Genomic DNA, 16,328 nt, shown 5'->3' with positions numbered 1-16,328 from the left:
AAAGTTTGTGTATTTCTTACTGAAAAAGCCTAACGAGTGTTTTGGGTGAGCTCTACCTCCCTGCTCCACTCACATGTCCACGCAGTCTTGGATCATTAATGAGTCTCCGGACCAGGCAGGTGGCTCTGCATCCTAATCAGACTGTCAGTTATTTCCAGAACATATAAAACTGTACGGCTGCTGCTCCGCTCCACAGACAACAAACACCACCAGGACAACAAACAGAGGGGGAATGTGTGCAAGTATCAGAGCGTTTGATGTCAACGAGGCCAATGTGGGCAGCTGCTACCTCAAGTTAACCACTGTGTGTGTGTGTGTGTGTGTGTGTGTGTGTGTGTGTGTGTGTGTGTGTCGTTATCAGCTGAGAGCAGAGACGCTGAGGGGAAGAATCATCCATGACAAACCTGGGAGACAGTTTCCTTCAACAACACAACTGAAGTCCCAGTCGTCTTATTCTCTCTCTCTCTCTCTCTCTCTCTCTCTCTCTCTCTCTCTCTCTCTCTCACTAGCTTAGCATCAAGACCTGAACAGTTAGCCGTGCTGCATCCAAAGCTCCAGGTGAGCATGTATCTTAGCGTATCACATAACCGTTCAGGTGAGCTGGGCACCTGCTGCTGCAGGACACTAAGTCTACGCTGCAGTTAGTTGCTTAGTTACAGTAAAATACTACGAACGAGACTGAGAGTAACAAGAGGGACATGGAAAATGTAGATTTGGAATCATTGTTTTATTCAATTATAGGAACGTGAGGGAGCGACTTACAACGCACCCCCGATTTTCAAAATAAAACAAGTTTCCAAAAGTCTCCATTTAAGAGCTTGAAAACTACAGAGTCGCTGCCACTGAGCTTCATTAACCTGCGGCTGTATAAAGAAAAAGATAAACACCCTCCTCTACAAAAGGCAGTGAACCTGAACCCCGTCAGATTAAGGGACGGCTCTCCCTGCTCCCTTCATTAGTATGGAGCCAGGCTAACGCGAGGCTCTGCATGGAGAGCATTTAAATAATCACTGTTTCCGCGGGTGATCATTATATTTGCAGGGTGAAGGGATCAAAGGGAGTTAAAACACGACTTGTTTGCTGCAGAGACCATCGAACTAACACGGTTCACCGAGGAAGAAAAAAAAAGTCTTAAACAGCTCAGGAGAAATAAATATTAATATTATTCTTTCATGTTACACAGTTTTCTACTTACTTATCAACTATAACAACCTGAATACTCTGCAGGAGGAAACTGCAGGAAGGAAATTAAACACGTTTTTAATCCCAAACTACTAAATCCACAGCAGTGAGCAGGAGCAACCAACACGAGCTTTGCCCAATAGTAAAAATTGTTTGTGACATTCAGCATTTCTTTAAGGAATGATGTTGCCAAAGTGTGAAGGATATTGTGAACTTTGGTATTTTCTTGATTTAATAAAGGTTTTTGTTCACGCCTCTCAAATCTCCCATGTCAGAGTGTCCTTGAACACACCAACAAGGAGAGATTTCAGAACAGCCTCTGGGTACGTTCATTCTTTTCTTTTCTTTTCTTGCCACAGATGAACATGATTTTTTTTTTTATTTTCAAACCAACGAGCTCAGAGACAGAATTAGACCTGAGACACCTGCGATCCATGTGCTAGATGTAATTAGCATCACTCCCTTCAGACCGCACACAAGAAGAAGATAATGCGTTACATTGGAAAGGACCAACAGCTTTTTACATTATGTTGTAATAACGTTATGTTGGGGGGGGGGGGGGGGGGTAATCTGATGACTGACACGCAGGGAGGTAATTAAAAGGTTTAAAACGGGATGAGCGTGCGGCCGGGAGGGAGGAATCCAATCAGAAGTGACTTTGGTCTGAAGGGTTCAGCTATGAAAAGAAAATTGATTGCTTCTACAAAAGGCATCATTTTCAATTTCACACACGGAGATCTGCAGAGTTCATGACAACACAAAGGAACAATAGAAACACACAGGAGCGAGCCGACGCTTATTAATGCCACAAATCACCACAGTGAAATGACTGATTTCAATACCAAGCCGTTTTCTGTGAACATTAAACCTACAGTGGTAAAAAATAAAATAAAAAATGTTTTGTTTAGAGTTGATACTCTGCTCATTCGGGGGGGGGGGCTGATAGATGGCTGCTGATAACTGAACATTAAAGTGAAAAATCGATTAAAACAATAGCTGCGGCCCTGCTGGAGCTCCAGCTCTACACTCAACGTGATGGAGAAGCTTCCTGTGAACGACGATAAATAAATACATACATAAACAGAATCACACTGAGCTGATGCACAAGAGCCCAAAACATGTGGCTCACGCTCCACTGCTCTGCTCAAGTATAATGACTCTGAAAGAGAGAACAGAAATCTGTGCGTTTGTATCTGCACATTTCACAGCTGCACGGTGGAAAATCTGTGACGAAACGTGATGCACAGATCAGCTGTGATGTCATCCAAATATACACACTGATCATCCACACGTCACCCACCTGAACCCATTACTTTCCACAAATTTACATACCCACACCTGACCACAGTAACATATGACACTGAAGCAGGACGGTTTTGAATAAATAAATTGAAAGTAAAAGTTCTTATGTCACCACTTCTTCCTGAACAGTCCACCAGAGTCTAATTCAGACCAGAGTGTTTTTGTACCAGGCTGTGAACATGTTGATTTCTGCTGTAAAGTTGGACACTTTAACATGGGAGTCTATGGGGACTGACTCACTGTTGGAGCCAGACTCTAGTGGTCGTTAGAGGAACTGCAGCTTTTAGCACTTCCATATTCAGAACAAACTTTATCCAAGCCGGCTAAAGCCTCGTTCACGTATTATTCCCATGTGAAATCATTCTGTGGCTGCAGATTATTGACAGGGCATCGCATCAGTCTGCGGTGGAGACCGAGCTCAGCCTTGAAGGAAACAAGCTGTTGGAGTGAGTGACACATTTCCTCCATGACATTTTTTATTTTTATTTTTATTTTTAAAGGGGATGTATTACACCCAATGAAATCCTCCACCAAGTTTAGCTGTGAGAGAGAATTCAGTGTTGTTCCTGAGTTAGGTGGAGGAGGAAAGACAAAGACGAAGACGTGACAAGCGGCGTGGGATTACTTTTTCTTTTTTTAAAACGCGACAGCTCAATTACTCAGGACCAGGACGCCATCTCGAAGGAAGCATCAAAACAAAGAAGCACACATCTAAATGACAAACACGAGACACTTTGCATGAAGACAACCTCGACACCTGCGAGTCGTCCTGAGAGCCGCCGTCAGACTACAATCTTTTCCCTCTCAAAAGATCCACATTTGCACTTTACCACACAAGCACAGAAAAAGTCCCAGGAGCCTTTGCACGGGGGAAGACGGAGCAGGCCGTTGTCTCGACAAACGAGCAGCAGTGAGGACTCCTCCGGGACTTCATTAGTCACCAGAAGCAGCGAGCGAAACCGCGGCTGCCACACAGGGACGTGATGCGAGCCGCTCATCATGTCAATACCTATTTTTATTTTTATTTTTATTTTTATTTACAGTGACTCTTGAATATCATCGGACTCCAGAGGAACGCGGATGACGGCGGCCGTCTGTCCGGCCAGTCTGCTGTTAGTGGTGTTAATTCAGGTTCATGTTTTAGCATTGAGGTCGAAGCTGGTGATGGTGTTGTACTGGTCATGTCCTCCTCATGTAAGGAAGACAAACACCTCACCTCTGTTAGTGGAGTCCAACACAACACCTTTAACTATGACCTCAATAATAACAACACAATGATTCACTGCCAGAAACAGAATCTAATTCTGTCAGAAAACACTGAATAAACATAAATGTCAACAAAAAGTGAACATTATTAACTTTCTAAAATTAAAATTTGTTGTATTGTATTGAAATTAGGGATGCACAATTAATCAAAATCACACTATGGCCAAATGCAATATCCAAAGCAGCTAAAAAACATTGTTGTGTATCATCAGCACCATAAGTGTCGTGACGCTACAGAGACGCCGCGGTCTACGAATCATATTCTCCAGGCGTAAAAGGAAGATGTTTGTTTGATGCAAAAAGGAGACAGTGCAAGTTATTACGGCTGAAATGTCTTATTACCTCAGTACAGTAGAAATACCGTGTTAACGCAGAAGAATGGCTACTACAGCACGAACATGATTAACTACAACTACAACTACCGCCGTGTGGATTCATGCCTCCAACCCACCAGTCAAATTGCAGGAATTCCTGATTTACAGCAGTAAATAGTTTTTTAGCAGAACGTGATGATGTCACAGCGAACTTGACCTTTGACCTTTCCGATATAAAATATCATCCCTTGTATCCTATTTGTACGAAAGTGATCTCAGTCCACCGAGGTTACACTTCCTCACGCTGTTAAACACTTGTGTGAAATTGTGTCATAATTAGCGTAGGAATTCTTTGATGTTTGCGAGGTCACAGTGACCTTTGACCTCTGACCACCAAATTCTAATCAGTTCATCCTCGAGTCCTGGTGAACATTTGAAGAAATTCCCCCGAGGTGTTCCTGAGATATCACGTTCCTGAGGAGGGATGGACAGAAAACCCATGAACCCGACGCCTCCGCAGAAGAAATAAAAGTTCAGCCCGACCCATCGCTGCACGTATGAAGCTGCACAAGTTATTTTTTGTCTGAACGCCCCCTCAGACCCTCGAACACCGTTATGTGTTGTCACTGTGCGCCGCTGTAATTTGTTTTATTGAGCTGAGAGGTTTGTGTAGGTGAAGAGAGCGAGAGAGCGGGAGGTGATCATCCAGTTCGGGAGGATTTGAGTGTGTGCTCATTCAAAAACAAGCTTCTGCAGGATATTCTGGACCTTCACTGTGGGTGTGCAAATGTCCAGACCAGAAAAAAACTAAACTCTGGTCACTCTTCATCCAAACAGCTCAAAATAACCAGTGTTGCTACATCCAGGAGGAAAACAGCAATGAGCTGCATGAACAGGAAGTTAATTTGTCACTTTTTTGATCATTGATTAATTATTTGAGCCACTGGAAAACGCAACAAGATTAAAGCCACTTTTTACTGTTAAGGTCGTTAAGAAGACCCCTCATTATGCAGCCTGTGTTTGTTTTAGTGGAACAGACAGACAAACCAAATGCGCAGTTCATGCACATAATCTACATACCCCAAGGTTTTAATTCAGACATGGAGGCAGTTTGTTTCTGAGCGTTGCATTGTTCCAGTTTTTGCCCCATCCCTCCATTGTAATCATGTACATCTTTGCCTAAATGTTTAACGCCAAAGGAAAAGTCAAAACATCACGGTCGGGAGGATTCATCCTCCATCTCTCATCATTTATGTCTGTGATAAATTTCATGGGAATCCATCCAATGATTATTAAAAAGAGAGGCCAACATCGCCATCATAGAGTTAATGCTACGTGCTAGCATGGCTAAAACTGTCCAGACACACATTGTTCCATTTATCCAACATGAGTATTTGCTGATTGTTTTTGTTTATTATCATTGGAAACTGAATATTATTGTGTTTAAGACTGAGACAAAAACATCTGACGAAACGGTCATTAATTAAGAACCTGACTCAATAATTAATCAGTGACATCAGGACTTTGTTTAACCAGTTAAATAACAACAGAGTGTGTCAGACGAATGAAGGTGTTTGTGGGTGATTTTATTTGTTTTAAACTTGCAGCAGAACACGTACCGAACTAAAATAATTCATTGTTGTTACTTCACTCACTCCAACACGCAAAGAGTTTCTTTGGTTAAAACGTTTTCATTCTGATCTGTAACAGCAGCCGTGGTTAAACACTACAAAGCTTGTGATTTAAAGAGACTTGACTGTATAAATAAACTCCTTCACTTTCCTCTCCTCCTCCAAAAGGAAACAAGCTGGAGGAAAGAAAACCCACCCCTCTATTCTCTCCATCTTTCCTGCCAGACGTTTCCTGGTCGTGAACTCTTTCTCTCTTTCTCTCTCTCAGACTGATTCTTCTGTGCTCGCTGGTGTTTGTTGTATTGGACTGTAATGTGCTGAAATCTGTCTCTACCGTCTCTCCCTCTAAATGAAGGTAAAAAAAAATCAGCAGCAGGTCAACAGACAACCGTCACGCACAGGTGAGGTCAGAGGTGTGGCTCTCGTATTAGCCGCTTTGCTTTTGCTAGCTTCTTGAAGTGCTTTAAATTTTATCTGATGTCGTTCATCAGTTATTTTCATTGTTGATTAATCTCTCAATTATTTTTCGGTGACATCTTCAAATATCTTGTTTCATCTGATCATCTGTCCAAAACTCAGTTATTCAGAGAAGAAAAAGCAGCAAATCTATTGTTTAAAAAAAAACGTTTTAATTTGTCCAGTACTTTGGTTGATGATCAAATACCTGTGATCTTCACTCAGCTCTTCTTGGTGTTTACTGCTCATTAGTAAATGTTAGCATGCTAACAAGCTAAGCTAACGTAAACTTTCTACATACTAAACATAGCATGTCAGAAATGCTAACGTCAGCATTTCAGCTAGCTGGCTGAAGACTCTCAGTCTTGTGGATCAATGACTTGAACAACTGATTGATCATCACAATTGTTGATTAATTTTCTGTTGATCTACTAATTGATTAACCAACCGATTGTTTCAACACTAAACTATGATAAGGTCTGTGATATTTACCATCAAACATTTTTTTATTCATTTCATGAGTTTTATTTCCCCCGACACCGATGGAAAATTCTTGCAGCAACAACGTCAGAAACAGCGAGTTTCACCTTTATCACATCCAGAGATAAAACACAGACTTTTGTTGGTTTTTCAATCTCAAACCAATTGATTGCATTTCTTCAAACATCTCTATTATAGAAACTAGTTGGAGAAAAGCGTTAAACTCGGTGTACTGTACTTTACTGTAACGCTGACTGCAGAGTTTTATCTGACTGAGGGCCATCTTTGGCCCCGGGGTCCGGGTGACTCGCTGTCTAATGCTCTTCATCGAGCTCCCTGATCCGCGAGAGTCCTGCTGAGACATCCCTTCACATCTCTGAGAGGAAGAAGAGGAGGAGGAGGAGGAGGAGGAGGAGGAGAGGTTGCATAACCCTCTGAGAAGAGCTCCATCTCGGGGAATCTGACAGGGGAAGGAGAGATGACAAAGGAGGACGGGAGTCGCCTCCAGCAATTCTGTGGCCAAAAATTGCGCCCACTACCCGCTGAAAAAAAACAAAACAAAAAAAAACAAAAACACAAGCCTCCGCATCAGCAGAAGTGGCCTCTTACAGCAGAGAAGCAGGAGGAGATGCCGTTTATCTTGTTTGTGTAATAAACAGCTGCCAGGGTATTAGATGTGTGCAGGGAGGGATGCGTGGGTCTCCATCAGGAGGGGGTTTCTGCAGCTATGGTTTCCCTGCTTGGTTTGTCAGCCGCTTGGAAACAGGACAAAAACAGAAACGGCGGGGAAGACCGGAGGCTTCCACTGTTCGACAGCCAACAAGAGCCAACAGGTGGGAGCTTCCTCAGTATGTCATGAAAAACAAATATCTGACAAATAAGAAAATCAATAAACGCATAAATATTTACTAATTTCCATTAATGGAAACTTAATTCTGACCACTTTCACTTTGTAAATATAATTTCTCTACAATTCAAATGAGAAAAGCCTCAAGGGGCGCAGCACTGAGGATATTCAGAGATGCTGCAGAGCACGAGGTCAACGGCTGTAACAGCATTTACATTTCCCTCCTGGAGTCGAAACTGAAACAAAACCAAGGCAGACAGACAGCAGCTCCTCGTCCACATCTGAAGACACAGACAGAGACAGAAAAAGAGCTCTGAAGCAACCGAGTAAAGTTTGTTTCCACTGTGTGCGATACGGCGGACAGTGAGGTGGTTAAACCCTCTTAGCTTCAGGCGGCTGTCCAGCTGTCCAGCTGTGCTGCTGCTGCTCTGCCTCCCTGCAGCTACCAGCCGCCACTTCAACCACAACTCTGCTGCAGGATTCTGCTGGTAAAGACCTGCAGACTGCAAAAAAAAAAAAAAAAAAAAAACCCGCCTCCACAGATGGGGTGGAAAACTGCTGTGGCGCAGCTCTGTGGAGCCTCAAACTTTCCAGCTGTAAGTTTTGCTGTCTCATAACATATCTGTCCCCCTGCGCCTTAAAAAAGGAGCTAAGCTGGATCGGTTTGGATTTCTTGGCATCATTTACCATGAAAAACTAGAATTACAGTCATATAAAATACCATTGATGTGAAATTCTGTCACAATTGCTGTGTGAAGTCTTGAGTAATGGATAAAAAGGCTTTTTGAGGTCACACATACCTTGACCTTTGACCACCAACATTTAATCAGTCTATTCGTTGAGTCCAGGTGATTGTTTTGACCAAATTTGCAGAAATTCCCTCAAGACGTTACAGAGATATTGCATTCACAAGGCCAAAGCCACATTTTGTAAAGGCCAACTGGACCTTGACCCTTGACCTTTGACCACCAAAATCTAATCAGTTCATGTTTGAGTCCTAGTGAATGTTTGTGCAAAATTTCAAGACGTTCCATCGAGGTGTTACTGAGATATCTTGTCCACGAGAATGGGACGGACGGACAGACAACCTGAAAACAACCTGTCTCCAGCTCTGACTGTCGCCGGCGCAGAGGCATAAAAAGGAAATAAAATAATTATTGACTTCTCCTCTGCACTGATCAGATCAGATCTGTAGCTCAGAGCCCGATCAGCTGCTCCACAACGCGAGAGTAAATTATTTATTAGAATTAAAAATGAGCCTCACTGAGCTGTTCGGGAAATAAACATCCTTTATTTTATCTTGACGGCCTTGGGTGAAACCTGCCGCGTTTCCTTCCTCTCGCCTGATTCACAACATGTTTAATCGGCTCCTGGAAGATTTCATCAACGCTGTACGCTTCTTTTGATTTAACAAAACATAAATCAAAAGGCCGTCAGAGACAGAAGACAGAATATTCTGTACTTATACACCTTTTATTACTTTCTGGATCTCATACAACTCAGGAGACTTTTCTCCGCGAGACAAGCTGAGCATTAAAAAACAGACAGAGCTCTCCTCATAACACAAAGAAACACAGACAAGGTACAAGATTCTTTGAGTGACGAGCTGACAGGAAGCTGCGAAAGCTCATTCAGTCCGATCAAACTATGTAAACAAGGAAAGACTACATGTTGCACGGCTGGTTTCTCCGCCTCAGTTTCTCGACAGAACTTCCTCCAAAGCGTCAGGTTGTCGGTCGGTCTGATTCCTATCGGTCCCTGAGCTGAGCAGACCTCTGAGAACAGACCTCTGAGAACAGACCTGTCGATGTTTGAATTAGGAAACATGACACAACATGAAGCTGCGATGATGTCATGACTCCAGCAGTTTGGAAAAAGTTTCCCAAAGAAATTTCAGGAATACCAGAGCAGTGAATATTTTATTTATTTCTTACAATTGTGATTTTTTAGGAATAATATTCTTGAATTCCCAGTAGAGGTGGATCTGACTCGGTGGCTCCTTCTGTTCGGTTGGTTTCTTGACTATTTCTTGGCTGTGACCATGAAATTGTGACTCTTACACTTTGTTTTTTTGTGCGGATAAAACAAACGAGAAGTAACGTGTTAATCATTACGGTAGGAAATGCCATAATACCAGAATTTCGGCATCGACTTGGTCCCGAAGTATCGGTTATTGTGATTCCCCTTCATTGGAGCTGCCGGTCAGACAAAGGGTTTCCACTTTTATATTTACCAACAGATACAAGAGTCAAGCATCAGTCTTCTCATCAAACTCTTGCATAAACATATTTCCCAAAATATTTAAGTAATTATATTTAGGATTATTACCTCCAATGTCGACAAAACCAGACTGAATGTAGTTACTGACGTCCAACACCCAACGTCCCTATCGCCGGACTCCAACTTGATTTGATCAGTCAAAGCCAAAAATCATGTTATTAATTATTATTATTACTATTACTATTATTATTGTTGATATTATCATTATTATTATTATTATTATTATCATCATATCAGTGCGGCCTCTGGATGTGACTTTAGGTTTTCGTCTATAACTGTGATGAAGAATCAGCTTCAGAGCCTTGAAATGTAGAAAATTCCCCCAAAGATCAGTTGAAATTGAGGTTTAAAGTTCAGGCTTGACCTTGGAGAAAACAGCTGATGAAACAATCTTGCTTAAAAGGTCCATTTGAGTAGCTAGTCTGGAGCTTTCAGTTGTATCATACAGTCTTCATCAGCAGTTGTCCCAAGAGTTTCCTCAACCTGTGATCAGCAGCTCCAGGTCGTTCTCTCAATTGTTTATCATTAACCGTGAAGAAAACGTGTGTTCACCTGAACACAGCATGCACATCCTAACCTTTTGAGATAAAGCAGGATTACAATTATTAGATATAATTTATCCATTTTCATAATTACATGTTTTTCCAGTCATGTTTTTCAGCAAACACATTAAAACAACCAATGTCGTCATTAATGCGTTTTCCGGGAGGTGAAACCCTGAGGTCTAAGCACCATGAATGCCCACAGCGAACACACTGAAGGCAGAGTTTGAGCGTGGGCCGACACTAAGCATCAGTTTGCATCATTACCTCCACCTCCAGAACCACAGCGACCAGCAGGAAACTGACGGGATTCAAGACAGCTGCAATGTTCCCCTCAAGTGTTATTATTAGTCTTCTATTACTTCATCTCCCTAACAACAAGGAGACGAACTCCAGCTCAGTTTGACAACCTGGAGAACTGATCAGATACAGCACTGCTCTACAACCCCAACCCTGAACGTTTACCGTCACTCCAGCTTCGTCTCTACTGTTGTGTTCAGGGGTCATGGAGAGCGGTGAGTTTTTCCAGTGACACACATCTACCAGTCTCCACTGTTAACCCTCTGCTCAGCATAATCACCGCTCTCCATCACAGCGAACAGAAGAACGTAAAAACTACAACTTCGTCAGATCTGCTATAGCTAAGAATATTACTCGTTCCTCAGCTGTCAACAAAGAGCAAAGAGTGTTTGACTGAAGACGAACCCTCATGTGTTATCTCAAAGACACAGGTTACTTTGATGGTTGGAAAATATTCATTCAGAACAAAAAGGGGCAGCCACAAAATATGAGGCTGAGAAAGTTAAAGCTCTACTTTGTAAAGTATTTGAAATGTATGTAGGTGCAGATTTATGTATGTGTGTATATAATGTACACAATGTAAATATAGTCACTCTTGTCTTCTATCAAACTGTCAACTGTGGAGCCACAGACACATTTTGGTCAGCACCGTTAACAAAAGGTCATTATTAAGAAGTATCATCCTCATTGCATAGCCTCTCTTCTTTATCGAGCTATGAAATATGATCCACTTCATCCGTGCGACATCTAAAAACAACCTGCCAGTAAAAAACGAGGAAAATAACCCAAAGTTTGTTTCAGAGAAACTACTAAACTAAGTCTCTGTATCGAAGCCGATTCGGGCGTATTTTTAACAGACTGGTCCTGGCTAAAATTAAACCAATCAAATGTCACATCCAGGTTATCTTTAAGCTCTGATGCTAACAACACTGTTATAGAATCTTTCATCTCTCCTCTCAAACACTTATTAGCCAATAAACCAACGTATAAACCCTTCAGGTAGCAGCTTGACACGGATCGTAGCTTTCACCGGTTATAACGACAAACGTTGCTGGTATCAGGTTGATCAACGTTCATTACACAATTAACTCGATTAAACTTCAAAATTATGACTTCACCCTATGCCAATACCACACTATAATGAGTGGACTGTATATACTTAACTTTACTATGTATACCGAGCGTGATTGCACTAATGTTTTGTCACAGTTTTCTTCCTAATTTCAGGTAGTAGCTCCATTGTGGACTGGACCGTTGTGTCATTAAGGTAAATGTAAGTAGATGTAAGTGTCAGATCAAACTCTTGATACCCAGTATAGAGCCAGATCCGAGCCAGAAACGTCACTATGGAGTAAAGGTGTAACTGTGAATGTCATTGACAGCACTCTCAGGTTTCACAGATAACGTCAACCAACACATTAAAATTTGTGCTCAACAGAAATGTGATGCACACCTGAACACCTGAGGCCGATACCAGTGTAAATACTGACTCAGTGAACCAGATCAGAGAGATCCTCGTCACAACAGTGTGGAAATCCAATGGAAACACTGGCTGTTCTCAAATCTGCTTCCCATTAACACTTCATCAGGTTTCCCTCTGAGGGCTCAACATGACTTATTCTTCTGCAGATAAATCCACTCCACGCCAATGAACCTTTACCCCGAGTGTTTCATCGATTCCTCAGTGCCTGCAGTGACCCAGAGCAGTCTGCGGCGCAGGAGCCGAGGGATTCAAACTGGCAACCCACCACATACAGATACGCCTACTGCCGCCTACTGCCGCCTCCCACCAAGGAGTACAGCAACATGAGGAGCTACTTCCACTGCGAGACGACAAATCGATGTTACGTCCTCCAGACTTAATAATGAATTCACACTGTGTTTATTTATGAATCAGCACAGGGAGAAGCAGGACTTCCAGCATCGGTTGGGAATTAAAAGAAAAGAAAAGAAAATCAAGAAGCTTCTGATTTCTCCTGCTGGATTCTCAAGTTTCTGTCTCGTTAATGTGACATGGATTTAATATTCTGAACTGACACTTGTGCACAAATAAACTCCCACGTCCGCCTTCTGTCAGAAGCAGGTTCATCACTCGCACAAACACACAACGCGCTGAATGAAAACGCCTCGTCTGCACATTGAAATTAAACCAACTACGAGGCAACTCATTAACGAGTTTCCCCAGCGGGATGGGGTCAACATGGGGGGGGGTTCTCCAGTCTTAACTGGCTTCCCAGCTTGCTTTATTACGGAGAGCTCGCAGGTCCAGGCTGCCCTCCAGCACAGCAGAGACGCATTCATCTGGATGTAACACAGGCAAACACGAGGAGAGCTATTCACCAAATTGGCTGAATGGCTGTTGAATGTGTTGCAGCCAAGGACGGCTCTTCAATGCATCCTGCAGTCCAACACTGTCAGAGCACACACTCCAAAATGTAATTAAAAAAAAGGCAGAGCTTCAGCCTGAACTAATAGCTCTGCCAGCCTCATGTTTATCATAACATATAGATCTACCCTCATGTACAGTGCAGTAATGCTCAATCAATGCAGTTGTTATGAGGGCATGCATATATAACTAATGTTGGAGGGCATTTTATAAGAGGAGGAAGATCCAACAAGTGCCATGTAATTGTTATGTACATGTACATACACTTACATAACAATGGGGCAATTATATTGAGCTTAATACAGTGGTACAATTAAAATTGATTTTTTTTGTTGAAATTTTTCTCTAACGGTGATGCTTTACCAAGATGGTGTTTTAACCTAGTTTCTGATTAAATGGAAACCTGGCTTGACTGTGTTAATGTTACATTCTGGTTGTTTGCAATATCCTTTTTCAGGTCAGTTTTTAAAAAAAAACAAAAAAAAAAAACAAACAGCATCTGTTAAAAAAAAAAAAAAAAAACACTGCGCTCAGTTCCCTTGAATGTCTCCACTACTGTGCCAGATTCCTTTTGGATTTCTATCAATTTAAGGTTGACGCTGGGCTAACCACGCATGAATACAAAGCACTAATGATTCAAATACCCCACATTTAAACAAGCCAAGCTTATGATGAATTCGGCATTCATGTCACACACTGTGCGGCGCTAATTTAAGAAATATTTCCAGATTTTACAGTTGAATCACAATGGTGGCCATCACCATCCAGCGAGTGTTTTTGAACGGCAGCGATGTGGATGCAACAGGAGAAAAAGTAGCCGTTTGATTGAAATAAGTGATTATTGGTGGATCAAATATAAGCGGAATTAATCTGCAGCTCCCTGTGATTCTAAGGAGACTCATAAGTTTGGGGTTTGTTTTATATACTTAGACTAATAAGAGAATCAGCTTTAAATTTACACATTTTCAATGGAGGTTCGCCAGCGCGTCCCTCCATACCAGACAACAGGTGCATGCTGTTTCAGTGTGCGGCACAGACTCACCTTTTGCTGCCGCCGGGCCATGTCGGTGGGCTGCTTGGCGTTGAACGGGTAGGCTATGCACCGCAGGACGAACACATAAATCTGCAGTTTAATTTTCCTCTCCTCTTCCTCCTTCTGAATCCGCTCCCGCTCCCTCCTCTCCTCCTCCTCTTCACCTGTAGCATTGTTTTGTTTCGCACCTTTACCGGGGGCGCCTCCAGGTGCGGGGACCTGTCGCTGCTGGCCGCCCGCCCGGCTGTTGTTCCCCCGTTTCCCCGCCGAGGACGCAGCCGGTTTCCTCGGAGCCTCCTGGACAACTTCTGGGTCGGACTCCCCGCCGGTGTCTTCGCTGGAGGACGGGTCCAGCATGATTCACGGCGTCGTTTAAAACTCCGGTTCACGTCGACAGAGCGAGAGAAAGACAGAAACAACTGTTTAAGCTGTAGTTTGTTTGTTTTAGTCGACGTGGCCTTAACGGCTGCACTTTACCGACCGACAGTCTTGCCCCGCCGCGCTAAGGTGGTGTGTTTGGAGACACGACCTGAGAGGTCCGTAGGGTTTTTTTTTGAGTGGGGAGGGGAGGGGGGGGCGGGGGTTGGGGAGGGGGGGGCGGAGTTTTAATAGTTAATATCTGGAGGTTGTCGCCTTCGTTCCGTCGCACCGTGGATGAATGTGTTGGAATGGCAGCGCGCGCCCGCCGCCGCCGCTGCTGGCTGCCGCACGGAGCTCGCGCGCCCCTGTGACTGAGCGCTCCTGCACACAGGTGAGCAACCTGTAGCTGCAACCAGAGATAGGGGAACTCCAGAGAAGAAGTCTCACTCCGTCTGTGTTTCAGAGTCACGGAACACTGCGAGGTTTTCTTCACATTTTAAATGGCAAATAACCACAAGCTGATAGAAGCTAGGAATAATATAATGGGGTTTTTTTTCAGTTCACTATAATCCTTAAAGTAAATAGTTTGACATTTCAGGAAATATGCTTCTTCACTGTCTGTCAGAGAGTTGGAAGATACCACTACTCTCACCTGTGGGGTAGATGTAAAGCTACAGATACAGGCCAGTTAGCTTAGCTTAGCACAAAGACTGGAAACAGGGGGAAACAGTTAGCTTGGTTCTGAGCAGCAGTAACAAACCTCCACCTGACCAGCATGTTAAAATTTATATTTACTTTTGTTTATACTTACAAAGTGTAAATATTCAATTGAACCAACTACATTAAGCTAAGCTAAGCTAAGCTAGCAGACTGCTGGCAGAAAGTTTTATATTTGTGCTACAGACATTGAAACTGTATCAATCTTCACATGTAACTTTAATAAACTTATTTCCCAAAAATGTTGAACTTTGAATCATCACAATTTTAATGCTATACAGCAGATTCACTCTCACTGGTCACATCCCCATTGAATTGTCAGTGGTGGATTCAAATGGCCCACACATGCTCAAGATTCCCCAGCTGTGCACACTGCACATACTCATATCAAATACTCTTAGACATAAGTGTACACCGCATGTTTTGTTACAGTATATTTCTTCCTTATGGTACATATCGATATTTTTTATATACTCTATAATGTATATTTCAAAATTAGGATTCATTGTGACTGCCTCAGTATAGGAATTTCATTGAAAGGTATATATTTTATACATGAGAATAAAGCTTGAATTATCTTTTGAAAATCATAGTTCGGGTGCTTCCTTCTGATTGTTATGTCCCCTTTGGTTTCACCCTCTGGATGGACACTTGATGACAAAAACTCCACCCATGCAAAACTGAGACTCACAACATATTACTCCAGGATTAAGATCGTGGTTTCTTGGAAAAAGCAAAGTGAAAGGTAAACGCCTGCTATTGCAAATCAGAAGGGTGACATTTTTACCCACTGTGTGATACATCGCCTTTAGAGAGGATCTTTGCAAGTGAAGCAACTTGACCAGCAGAACAGAAAAACATTAGTAAAAACATCTTTAAAAATATACCTTTAAAAAAAATTATTATTATTAACAAACAAAATATAAAGACAGTTTTTATCATTATACATGATTTAAAAGGAAATTATGGGCAAATTAACTCATAAATAGAAAATTAGATTGAGTATGTATAAAAGAAAAAAGGAACAGACCAGCTGTCCCACTGTCTTTCATTCATCAAATTTTAAATTTACTGTATTTTTATATTTTTAAATGAATTTGTTTTGAGCTTTTGTTGTAAAAGCCCCATATATGTACCGGGTTGTGTGTGTATGTGTGTATTTTTCTCAAAGTTATTTGATCATAAACAGATACAATATATTTATTTAATTCATTTGTTAATTAGTTTTAACG

At 42.2% G+C, this 16,328-nt stretch overlaps 1 protein-coding gene across 6 annotated transcripts in view; it reads right to left on the bottom strand.

The window, feature by feature from the left end:
- Positions 1–14,572, bottom strand: part of cadps2 (Ca++-dependent secretion activator 2) — a 178,509-nt gene extending 163,937 nt beyond the window's left edge. For 4 of the 6 annotated variants that reach the window (XM_056386849.1, XM_056386850.1, XM_056386851.1 and 1 more), the window contains exon 1: positions 14,029–14,571. In XM_056386849.1, coding sequence (XP_056242824.1) covers positions 14,029–14,376 — 348 coding nt within the window. In that variant the 5' untranslated portion in view covers positions 14,377–14,571. Of the gene's footprint in view, positions 1–14,028 lie in introns of all 6 variants that reach the window. The other 2 variants (XM_056386847.1, XM_056386848.1) reach the window with 1 other exon arrangement.
- Positions 14,573–16,328: the final 1,756 nt, after the last annotated feature.

This window comes from Seriola aureovittata, chromosome 10 (assembly GCF_021018895.1).
Source record: "Seriola aureovittata isolate HTS-2021-v1 ecotype China chromosome 10, ASM2101889v1, whole genome shotgun sequence".
NCBI classification, from domain to species: Eukaryota; Metazoa; Chordata; class Actinopteri; order Carangiformes; family Carangidae; genus Seriola; species Seriola aureovittata.
This window is presented reverse-complemented; position numbering and strand designations above follow the sequence as displayed.